Genomic DNA, 10,374 nt, shown 5'->3' on the forward strand with positions numbered 1-10,374 from the left:
AACGAAAGGGCGCGCGATCGCAGCACGCTTGCCATGCACTCCCACTCGCACATGTTCACAGCCACTTTCAATGTCGTAACATTGATATTTGCATAAAGCTCTCGACACCATGCATAACGTGCGACTCCTGCTCGGCCGTGCGCCGGGGAGGACTACGTTTCTGAGCACTCCAGAAGTTTGCGTTGGTTCCCTGCATGGCTGCACAGATGGCTGCACCTCTGCAGAGGTTGCAGTGCCATGGAGCCAGCCGGTGCGCGTGGAGGAGGGCGCTGTCGCCGTCACGTCGCGGTGTCAGCACTCCGACACAGCGGCTGCACGCGCGACCTACTCGTGCTGCCGCCCCACCGGCAGCGTGTCGCCGGCAGCAGCCGGTAGCACCCTCCTCACCCGCCCCTTCAACTCCACAGCCTGCAGCAGCCTGCACTACGCCGCAACCGCCCTGGCCCCCTCAGCCGCCCGCCTGGGCTACCATGGATTCTGCCTCAGCCACCACCACCGGTCCGGCACACGACGCTTAGGCGCGGTGCCGGCAGGCAGTGATTGCCACCGCGCCCTCTCCACGTCTGCAGCTGCCCCTTCCTCATCCACCACCTCAACCTCCTCCTCTCCCTCCTCGACGTACTTGTACAGCCGCCCGGGGCCGGAGCCCGCTGCAGTGCTGCTGGAGCCGTTGCTGCAGGGGCGGCCCTTCGAGGTGGCGCAGGTGAAGCTGGGGATTGTTTCCACCAGTCCCAAGAAGAAACGGGGGTATGAAGTTCTTACGATACCAACTAAACAAAGACCCAGAACCAGAGTGCTCGGGGGCTGGGAAGGCAGGGGAGGATACGCGCATGGAGAGGTGTGCGCGACCGCTCACATCCGGCACAGTTTGGGGGCATTGGGGCTTTATAGCGATGGCCCTAAGTGCTGTCGCGGCTGTGGCTGCAAGCATCGGGGGCATGGCGGCATGTTATGGCGGCGTCTGATCCAGGCATCCCCAGCTGCACTTGGCAAGCGGGCGCCGCCACTTGCGACAAAAAACCGCTCAGGCACGCAGCCACGCACGCTCCTCCCCTGCTACACGCCGCTCCGTCCCACCCAACCTCCACCCAACACCACCCGTGCACCACCTCCGCAGATTCCCGGCCGCGGCCGCGGTCTGGTGTCCTGCCGCCCCATCGCCGCCGGCGAGGTGGTCCTGACGGAGGCGCCCATGCTGGCCTACCCCGCGGACCAGCACCAGCACCAGGTGCGGCGTGCGGGGGCTGCTGCCACACCTGGGCCAACAATGGAGTGGGTAGATACCTGCCCAAATTGTACCGAACCCAATGCAGTAGAGCGAGGAGGGGTGCTGGGGGCGCAGGCAGGCACAGCTGCTCGGCCGGTGCGCCTGTGCGGCCGGGGCAGCCCGGGTGCTCAGGCGCTGCCGGTAGCTAAGCCCTGCCTGCTCCCGCTCACGTGCGCTTTCCCGCTAAGGCGGTGCTTCACACCCAAACCCACCCACCCGAACACCCGCGCACCCCACAGGTGTGCTACCACTGCCTGGCCGCCATGCCGCCCGGCGCCGACGTGCTGCGGCACCGCCCCACCGGCCGCCGCTTCTGCAGCGACGCCTGCCTCAGTGTCAGCCTGAGGGAGTACCTGGCGGTGGAGACCGCGGCGGCGGCGGCACGGGCGCGAGTGCCCACAGCAGCGGCTGACGTGGGTGCTGCGGGTGCAGCGTCTGCGGCTGCGTCAGGAGGAGCGGCTTCCTCGGCGCCCGCGGCCGGCACAGCGGCGGCGGCGGGCGCCTCCGGCAGTGCCTCCGGCGCTTCCCCGTCCAGCGCGCAAGCAGGCGCTGGTGGCGGCGCTGCCGGCAGCGCACAAGCAGCCGCACCCGCACCCACAGCAGCAGCGGCAGCTTCCGGTGGCTTCTCGCCCCTGGATGTGCTGTACGAGCAGTGCCGTACGGCGGGTGAGCGCTTCCCGCTCATTGCGGCCCGCCTGGCCTTCATGGAGATGACGGCGGCACTGGCGGCAGCAGCACAACGCTGCGCCGCCCGTGCCAGCAGCGGCAGCGGCAGTAGCAACGCCAGCAGTAGCACAAGCAGCCAGACATCGCCTGCATCGACATCGCCCTCCTCAGCATCTGTATCCGCATCCGCACCTTCTTCCTCCTCTTCCTCCTCTTCCTCCTCCTCGCCTTCACCTCCTCCTCCTCCCCGCGGCGACGCGCTGCGCTCCATGCACGTGCTGTGCTACGCCAACGTGCCGCAGCCCTACCCCGAGGCATGGGTGCAGCAGCACGCGCTGCTGGCGGCGGCGCTGGGCGCGGTGGCGCGCGCCTCGCCCGCCACCCTGCGCAACCTGGCGGCGGCGGCAGCGGGCGCCGCCAGCGCCGAGGCGGCGGGGCTGGCGGCGCCGGACGCGGCGGCGCGGCTGGCGGCAGCGGCCGCGGCGGCGGCGGAGCGGCTGACGCTCGACTGGTTCGTGGGCGTCATGTCGCGTCTGCACCTCAACTCCTTCCAGGTGCTGTTTCACCTGTGCGTGTTGAGAGGACATGAGGGACGGATATCGTTTTTGTTTGTGTCTGTATTTGTGTGTAGTTTGTGGTTCCTGCTAATGTAATATGGCAACCTGGCGTGGCGTGGGCGAGGGGCCCAGCGCCGTCAGGCCTGAGAACGTGCTGCCTACTGCCGCAGCGTCTGTTGTGAGACTGCTCGATGCTGACCTGGCACCAGCTTCTCCTCCTCCACCGCACCCCATCCACAGGTGCACAACCCCCTGGCTGGCTCCGACCCCACCGACCTGGCCGCCGCCGCCTCGGCGCTGGTGTCTGACAGCGGCGGCGGCCGGGCGGCTGCGGGCAGCGGCACCTACCTGCTGGCGTCGCTGCTGAACCACAGCTGCGAGCCCTGCCTGGAGCTGGCGTTCCCTGGTGCGTGCGGCGTATGCGGTATGTTTGTTGATGAGGGAAGAAAACAGGCAGGACTGTGTAAAATACATGTTTGGGGTCTCGGATTGGACTCAATTACACCTCCACCCTCCACAGGCATGGACGGCACGGCCGCCTTCGTGGCGGCTCGTGACATCGCACCGGGCGAGGAGCTGTGTGTGTCGTACATGGACGTGGCCCTGCCGTACGAGTCACGGCAGCGCCACCTGGAGTGGAGCTACGGCTTCGTGTGCAGGTGCCCGCGCTGCCGGGAGGAGGGCGCGGCGGAGGCGGTGGACGCGGCGGAGGAGGAGGCGCGCAGGCATGGCGGCAGCGGGAGTGGCGGGAGTGCTGGGGGAGGTGGCGGTGCCACCAGCTGAGCGAGGGGGGTGGCCTCGTGGGAGTGGGAAGGAGCGTGAGCGTGCGTGGTTGGCGTGGGGGCGGGCGTGGCAATGGACCTTCCACAAACCCTGCGGAAAGTCTTAAGCAGTATTGGTCACAGTCATCGAATCCTTTCTTCGTCGTTCCTGCTACAGCGGGCCGATGTGGGAGTGTGGACAGAGGGACCGCGTGTGCACAGTGCGTGCTCCGTGGCTTCGGGTGGGGACCACTTGCCGGCTTTTGTGGCTGGGAAGTCGGAAAGACGTGGCAGTTCTGTTTGGCAGGTCTGGTCAGACCAGTTCAACGCGAGTGTCGTGTCCGGTCCCGCGGGTCCCGGCTGCTTCGTCACCCTGAATTAGTCCTCTTTGTCGGGCCTCCAGCGCCGTGAAGTAATGCTCGCCGCAACACACACCTGCTCCAGCGAACTATAACCAATTTCATCTGTAACACACTCGAGACACAGTTGAGAGGACGAAGCCAGTATGCTGAGCGCTGCTCGCTCCACGGCTCGGGCACTGGCCGGCGCGGCTCGTGGCCACGCCGCCTGCTCCGCCTCCGGCCCCATCCCAAAACCCATCACAACCATCACCAGCACGCGGCGCCGGCTGCTGTCCAGCCAGGCTGGGTGCTACAGCCGCGCCCACGCCCGCGGCTCCGCCGGCGCCTCCCTCGCCCCCGTGCCCACGCGGCGGCTGACGGTGGCGGCGGCGACGCACTCGCATGAGGAGTTGGAGGCGGTGGCGCGGGAGCGGTTCGGCAGGGGCTATGAGCAGCTGAGCACTGAGGAGAAGAAGTCAGTGGGAGGGGTTATTGGCGGCCGCGTCAGGTGAGTGTGCAAGCGGCCTAGGCCGCATGCAGCTGGGCAGCGGGGCGTAGTGGCGAAGGCCGGGAGGTTGACCGCTTGTCAATGGCATGGGCGTGTTGGGGTTGGGGAGGGGATTTGATGTTGATTGAAGGGCACGCGCGCGCTGCAAGCGGTGGAACATGTGCCATGGAGCTGTGTGCGTGCTGCGTCCTCAGCTCCCGCTGCTGTCGCCACTGCTGTGATCTGGGCGCAGGAAGGAGCAGCTGGGCCACGAGGGATACCAGGTGTGTTAAAGAGCACAAGGAAAACGTTACGCAAAGACAGTGTATGCGATGCAGCAAAGCGACGGTTTAGGGATGTTACCTGAAGTTACCTCGCATACCTGCTGCGGTGAGCCGCCGGTCTTACCAACCGGAAATCGCGCAACCCCCGCTACTCTAACCTCGAGGGGGGATTCGTGTCCACACGCTCTCAAGGGTGCAAACCCATGCATGTGCTCACGGTACCAGGTGTGTTAAAGAGCACAAGGAAAACATTACGCGTAGGACAGTGTATGCGATGCAGAATTACGGCCGCGGATTACCTTCAGAGTATACTTACCGCAGCCGACCGACCTGCCGAGCCGAGACCATACTTACCCGAAGCACCAGGTGTGTGTGTATGTGTGTCTGCATGTCTCGTGTATGCGGTACGAGTACTCCCGCTCTCGTAGTGGTCTTTCTCATTGTGGTCGACTTGCTTTGGGTGCGGCATGCCCTACTACTACCTCATGTTCCGCAGTGCGAACCGTGCCCTCTGGCATCCTCAGTTTCATCGCCATCAGGCCCCTAGCACAGCGACGTCCGGGCAGTACAAGGAGACAGGCCCAGTGGTGTGCTGCTGCGTGCGTTTGATAGTTGACGTGAGTCCTGCAACACATACGGATTGTGCACATGATGCAGGAGCTGGGGCACAAGGGCGGTGAGGCGCGCAAGGAGCAGCTGGGGCACGAAGGCTACCAGGTGGGTCCGAGGGCGGACTTTCCGAGCTGCAAATGAGGTGCTGCTTGGCACGCTATCTGTCTGCTCTTCGTCTTCTCCCTTGCGGTCACATGGGTGTCGTTGTGTTGGCTGTTGACGCCGCGTTGCCCCGCCCGCTGATCTGCACAACTATAGGAGATGGGACACAAGGGCGGTGAGGCGCGCAAGGAGCAGCTGGGGCACGAAGGTTACCAGGTGGGTCCGAGGGCGGACTTTCCCAGCTGCAAATGAGGTGCTGCTTGGCACGCTATCTGTCTGCTCTTCGTCTTCTCCCTTGCGGTCACATGGGTGTCGTTGTGTTGGCTGTTGACGCCGCGTTGCCCCACCCGCTTGCCCTGCACAACCATAGGAGATGGGACACAAGGGCGGTGAGGCGCGCAAGGAGCAGCTGGGCCACGAAGGATACCAGGTGGGTCCGAGGGCGGACTTTCCCAGCTGCAAATGAGGTGCTTGGCACGCTATCTGTCTGCTCTTCGTCTTCTCCCTTGCGGTCACATGGGTGTCGTTGTGTTGGCTGTTGACGCCGCGTTGCCCCACCTGCTGCTCTGCACAACTTTAGGAGATGGGGCACAAGGGCGGTGAGGCGCGCAAGGAGCAGCTGGGCCACGAAGGATACCAGGTGGGGCCAAGGGTGGGGCGCGTGTGCGTATGCTTGCTGCCTGGGTGTTCACGAAGGCAAAGCGCAATGCGCGCCAAGAGTTCAGCTAGCCGCATCATGGGATCGCCAACGCTTCCCTGTGTGCCCTCCTGGCGTGCCATGCAGGATATGGGACACAAAGGCGGCGAGGCGCGCAAGCACAACCCGGAGGACAAGTAGACGGGTGGGCCAGGGACGCGCACGCAGTTACCGCAGGAGGAATGCCATGCGCATGTTGTCTTACTTGTTTACCAAGATGCACCAAAATCTTGGGTGGGACGCTGGTCGGAGACGAGACGTGTGCCCATTGACGGTTGCCCCAGCTACTGGATTCCAATGTGTCGATTGTGTCGCGTACTAGCAGCGTCGTGCGCAGAAGACTGGGAGGTTGCTCTCAGGTGTTGGCAAGGAAAATGCAGGGCCCGTAAAAATGTACGGCCAGGTCAGGGTTACGGCCGCAGGGGTTGGCAGTTTTGTTGATGCAACTAGTAATTGCCAGTGGAGCGCAATTGCAATTCAGGAAATACCATGCTGTTTCACACTACCAACGCATTCACATACGCGCCAGCCTGTAAACCACGCTTCAACCACCTGTCGCGGTGCTCTCCCCCTCACAGCAGACTTTCTGCTCGCGCCACAATGGCTACCCCCGAGAAAGTTAGCACCGGTTATCTATTCCACGAGAGCTATTTCTGGCACAACCCAGGCTTTATTCAGAACTTCAGGGAAAACCTTGAGCCCTGGCGCCATTGGGAGAATGCGGAGACAAAGCGCCGGTGAGCGTAGACGCCATGTAACTATAGGAATCATTTTATCCTCGTGTGAAGCTGTTTATCGAGCATAAGGCGGAAGGAGCTATGTGCGGTGTCGCGGAAACTTTGGATTGCATCCGTGCGCTGCGCTTGCATGTCACTTTTAAGCAGGAAGCTATTAAGATACAACTGGTAGATCAAAGAGCTGCCATCACGGAGGTCGCCTTGCCTGGACGACCACCCTACTTGCACGCCACACACTACCAATACCCTGCTTGAACACACGCGCGTCGGCCCGCACACCCCGCCGCGCGCCCCCACAGGTTCCACGGCCTGGTGCAGGTCAGCGGGCTGTTCGACCAGCTCCAACACCTTAAGCCGCGGCACGCGACAGAGGAGGAGCTCGCGCGGTGAGCCGCGGCCGGGAGGAGGAAGGGAAGTCCGCTGCACGAACTGGGCGGGGGGAAGACGAGGGGCCGGGGACCATCGTGAGCGCTCCTGTGCCACCAGCGCCCACTTTCCCTTCTTCTACTCGCGGCCTCACAGGGTACATGACCCCGCCTACATCTCGCGTGTGAAGGAGATGTCAGCGGATGAGAGCAAGGGCCACCACACCGCCGGCGACGTCGCCACGTGAGCGCCAGCACAGCCGCTGCTTGCTGCCACACCTTGCGGCACCCACAAGCGCTCTCTTCTGAAGCGCGATGTCGTCAATCACAATACCTGTCGTTTTACACACACATACACACACTGACTGGCATTCGTTTGGTTTTTTAACACACACACATACACACACATACACGCACACACACACACACACTGCGCTATGTTTTCCTTGTGCTCTTTAACACACACATGTGCACCTGCAGGTTCGCTCCGGGCGGCTACGAAATCGCCTCCCTGGCCGCGGGTGGCGCCATCGTGGCGACTGAGGCGGTGCTGCGCGGGGAGCTGCGGAACGCATACGCCCTGGTGCGGCCACCGGGTGAGTGGGCCACCGTCGTCGCCACCGTGCGCACACGTTATCGTGGTACATGGTACACACGCATGCTTGTACGGTGCTCACGGCGCGCCGTCTGCCGTACAGGCCACCACGCGGAGCGCGACCACGGCATGGGCTTCTGCATCTTCAACAACGTGGCGGTGGCGGCGGCGCACGCGCTGGCGGCGCACGGGCTGAAGCGCGTGGCCATAGTGGACTTTGACGTGCACCACGGCAACGGCACACAGGTGGGGGGCGGGTCGTAAGTTCCAGCCCAAACTGAACCAAATCAAGCTAAAACAGGGGGTGCGGCAGGCGGTGAGGGCGCTGCAGCGCTGCAGCGACACGCGTTCGCGATGACGCGGTGCGATGTACGGCGGGGAGGATGGACGGGATGGACGGATGTACGATCAAGAGGATTCACGAATGTGAGGGTTTACGGAAGGGTGCGGATGAGAGGAAGCGCAGCCGGGGCTGTCTTGCGGCCTGCGTTGTGTGTTTTACGGAAAACGGAACCATGCATGCGCCCGGGCGCCTGCACTGTGTGTTAGAGAGCACACGGGAAGCAAACATGCATTCTTTTGTTGTTGGTGCTTGTGTGTGCCGGGCGCATGGCCCGATGCAGCCCCCATCCCGCACTCGCCCTCTGCCCTCCTCCCGCGCGCAGCACATCTTCGAGTCGGACCCGCGCGTGTTGTTCATCAGCGTGCATCAGGACTCCAACTACCCGTTGCGATCCGGGTGAGTGAGCGGGTTGCGCCGCCCCGGGGGCCGTGTAGGCTGCCCGTGGCCATGTGGCCATGTGGGCTGTGTGGGCGCATAGGCTCATCCCATGACACACGCAGGTGGGTGCCGGGGCATGGTCGAGGCAGTCGCAAGGATGCTTTTACGGTTGGGCTTCCGCAACAGCTACTGTGTGCTGATGGCCCACCACTGCGGCTTAATCTGAATGATCTCCTGTTAATGTTGTTATCCTTTCCTGTTACTGTTGTTCCTCGCACTCCTCCTTGCTCCTGCCTTTGCTCCTGCTCCTGTGCGTAGCTACGTGACGGAGACGGGCACGGGCGAGGGCGAGGGCGCCACCATAAACGTGCCGCTGCCGCCCGGCTCCGGCAGCGGCGCCTACAAGGCCGCCTTTGAGCGGGTGGTGCTGCCGGCCCTGGAGGCGTACAGGTGGGCGGGTGGACGCGCGCGCGTGTGTGTGTGTGTGTGTGTGTGTGTGTGTGTGTGTGAGTCCAGTACGGTACTCGATCACTAGACTCGAGGAGGCAACCATGTAAGCCTTACTAATACACATACACATACATGCCCACACACGCGTGTGCGCACTGCTTACAGGCCGGAGCTGCTGCTGGTGTCTGCGGGCTATGACGCCTCCTACATGGACATGCTGGTGGGGCTGGGGCGTGTGGATTTCGGAGTGGAGGGCGCAGGGGAGGGGGGGGGCTGAGCTGCTGGGAATGGCGGAGGGGCCCGTAGGAGAGTGCTGGGGAATGGTACGCGAGGGCTCGAACGACTTCGTGATTTTAGTTCGCAGCTGTGCGCTGTGTTGCGGGCGTTTCTCACCTCACGCCCCGCCCTGGTCGCACAGGCCGCCATGATCCTCTCGAGCGCTGACTTTGGGTAAGCTGAGCCCCACGCAGGAAGTGCGCGACAATCGAGGTTTGCTTGAGCCGAGTTACCCGCCCGTGCCTCCTCTAGAACCTTCTTATCTTCTCGCGCTTTCTAACATACCTGACAAACACGCACGCAGCTGGATGATGGCACAGCTGAAGGCGGCGGCGGAGCGGCTGTGCGGCGGGCGGCTAGTGGCGCTGCACGAGGGGGGTTACAGCGAGCTCTACGGTGCGTGGCGGTACGGTGCGGTTCGTGTGTGGTGATGCTGGGGGCGGGACAGATTGTCCGGCACCGAACATGCCACTGCCGTACTCGCTTGGCCCCGCGCTGTTCCCCTCTCTGCATTCTACCCAAGCCTTTGCCCCGACTCAGCCCCCCGCCTGCACGCCACCCTCCGACCCCGCCTCCCTTTTCCCCCTTGTCCGCGTGTATCTTGTTGCTTACTGGGCATTGTGAGTTACCCACTCCGTCTTTTATTGACAGCTACCCCACCCCACCTGCCTGCTCCCCCTTCCCGCAGTGCCCTTCTGCGGGCTGGCGGCGCTCCAGTCGCTCAGCGGCGTCGCCACCGCCGTGGCCGACCCCTGGCTGCACGAGGTCAGCGCCTGGGGGTACCAGGACCTGCAGCAGCACCAGCAGGCGGCGGTGGAGGCGGCGGCGGCGGCGCCGCTGGACCGGCTGCGGTCGCGTGTGGCGGCGATGGAGGCGGCGGGCATGTGAGAAAGGGAGGTGGAGTGGTGTGATGGTGGCGGTGGTGGAGTGTTGGCGTGATGGTGGTAGTGGTGGTCGTGATGGTGGTCGTGGTGGTGGTGGTCATTTAAGGGTTACATACGTGGCAAAGCCACTGGTGACTAGGGTTGATAGGCAGGTAATGTTGGTGTGATGTGCTGGTGTGATGTGTCGGTGTGGCGTGTTTGGAGGCGATGTGACAGGGTAAGGGGCAAGCCTTGGGGCAGGCGCAGTCCATCGTATGCAGCGTGTTTGGAGGAGTGTGTGTGGAGGGTGTGGAGCAGTGTAAGGCAGTGTGCTTGTGCTGGGTGCCAGGGGTGTAGCGTCGTGACTGCGGGTACGGACTACGGATGCCCGAAAGCATTTGAGCGGACTGTGAAGCGCTTCGCGCCGGTCCGCCGTGTGTGCCGGTGACGGGGCACCGGGGAAGATGAAGTTCCCAATTTCCCGTGCAACGGCCGCAGTGAAGCGTCCAACAAACATGGTGTTAAATGGCTTTACTTTCACGACCTGAAGCAGGCCCGAATCGACGTCCTGCCGGATCGGTATTGGTGCCCCA

General features: G+C 63.6%; 3 protein-coding genes across 4 annotated transcripts; all 3 read left to right on the forward strand.

Moving 5' to 3' along the window:
• The first annotated feature begins 72 nt into the window (after positions 1-72).
• CHLRE_02g116850v5 (uncharacterized protein) lies at positions 73-3,584 on the forward strand. Its single transcript, XM_043059981.1, has 5 exons — positions 73-703; positions 1,118-1,228; positions 1,507-2,487; positions 2,731-2,896; positions 3,011-3,584. Exons 1-5 carry the CDS (start codon positions 110-112, stop codon positions 3,271-3,273), a joined length of 2,115 nt encoding a protein of 704 aa, XP_042927615.1. The 5' UTR covers positions 73-109; the 3' UTR covers positions 3,274-3,584.
• A 48-nt stretch (positions 3,585-3,632) lies between these two features.
• Positions 3,633-6,174, forward strand: CHLRE_02g116900v5 (uncharacterized protein). Of its 2 annotated transcripts, XM_043059982.1 has the most exons (7): positions 3,633-4,100; positions 4,333-4,363; positions 5,021-5,080; positions 5,234-5,293; positions 5,448-5,507; positions 5,658-5,717; positions 5,862-6,174. In XM_043059982.1, exons 1-7 carry the CDS (start codon positions 3,757-3,759, stop codon positions 5,913-5,915), a joined length of 669 nt encoding a protein of 222 aa, XP_042927617.1. In that variant the 5' UTR covers positions 3,633-3,756; the 3' UTR covers positions 5,916-6,174. The 2 variants fall into 2 exon arrangements, with proteins under 2 accessions (XP_042927617.1, XP_042927616.1); XM_043059983.1 differs by lacking the exon at positions 5,658-5,717.
• Positions 6,175-6,262: 88 nt separating this feature from the next.
• On the forward strand, positions 6,263-10,324 carry CHLRE_02g116950v5 (uncharacterized protein). Its single transcript, XM_001699812.2, has 11 exons — positions 6,263-6,511; positions 6,811-6,897; positions 7,034-7,120; positions 7,357-7,472; positions 7,575-7,717; positions 8,137-8,210; positions 8,511-8,642; positions 8,808-8,862; positions 9,061-9,092; positions 9,223-9,314; positions 9,607-10,324. Exons 1-11 carry the CDS (start codon positions 6,375-6,377, stop codon positions 9,804-9,806), a joined length of 1,155 nt encoding a protein of 384 aa, XP_001699864.1. The 5' UTR covers positions 6,263-6,374; the 3' UTR covers positions 9,807-10,324.
• Positions 10,325-10,374: the final 50 nt, after the last annotated feature.

The sequence above is a fragment of the Chlamydomonas reinhardtii genome, chromosome 2 (assembly GCF_000002595.2).
Source record: "Chlamydomonas reinhardtii strain CC-503 cw92 mt+ chromosome 2, whole genome shotgun sequence".
Taxonomy (NCBI): domain Eukaryota; kingdom Viridiplantae; phylum Chlorophyta; class Chlorophyceae; order Chlamydomonadales; family Chlamydomonadaceae; genus Chlamydomonas; species Chlamydomonas reinhardtii.

What these genes read in the sequence shown, in the direction of transcription:
- CHLRE_02g116900v5 (XM_043059982.1), top strand. Translation starts at nt 3,757, where the DNA reads ATGCTGAGCGCTGCTCGCTCCACGGCTCGGGCACTGGCCGGCGCGGCT. An exon ending in GTTATTGGCGGCCGCGTCAG is followed by an intron (nt 4,101 to 4,332) that starts GTGAGTGTGCAA and finishes ATCTGGGCGCAG; the next exon opens with GAAGGAGCAGCTGGGCCACG. An exon ending in TGGGGCACGAAGGTTACCAG is followed by an intron (nt 5,294 to 5,447) that starts GTGGGTCCGAGG and finishes GCACAACCATAG; the next exon opens with GAGATGGGACACAAGGGCGG.
- CHLRE_02g116850v5 (XM_043059981.1), top strand. Translation starts at nt 110, where the DNA reads ATGCATAACGTGCGACTCCTGCTCGGCCGTGCGCCGGGGAGGACTACG. An exon ending in GGCCCTTCGAGGTGGCGCAG is followed by an intron (nt 704 to 1,117) that starts GTGAAGCTGGGG and finishes CCACCTCCGCAG; the next exon opens with ATTCCCGGCCGCGGCCGCGG. An exon ending in CGGACCAGCACCAGCACCAG is followed by an intron (nt 1,229 to 1,506) that starts GTGCGGCGTGCG and finishes CGCACCCCACAG; the next exon opens with GTGTGCTACCACTGCCTGGC.
- CHLRE_02g116950v5 (XM_001699812.2), top strand. Translation starts at nt 6,375, where the DNA reads ATGGCTACCCCCGAGAAAGTTAGCACCGGTTATCTATTCCACGAGAGC. An exon ending in ACCACGGCAACGGCACACAG is followed by an intron (nt 7,718 to 8,136) that starts GTGGGGGGCGGG and finishes TCCCGCGCGCAG; the next exon opens with CACATCTTCGAGTCGGACCC. An exon ending in AACTACCCGTTGCGATCCGG is followed by an intron (nt 8,211 to 8,510) that starts GTGAGTGAGCGG and finishes TCCTGTGCGTAG; the next exon opens with CTACGTGACGGAGACGGGCA.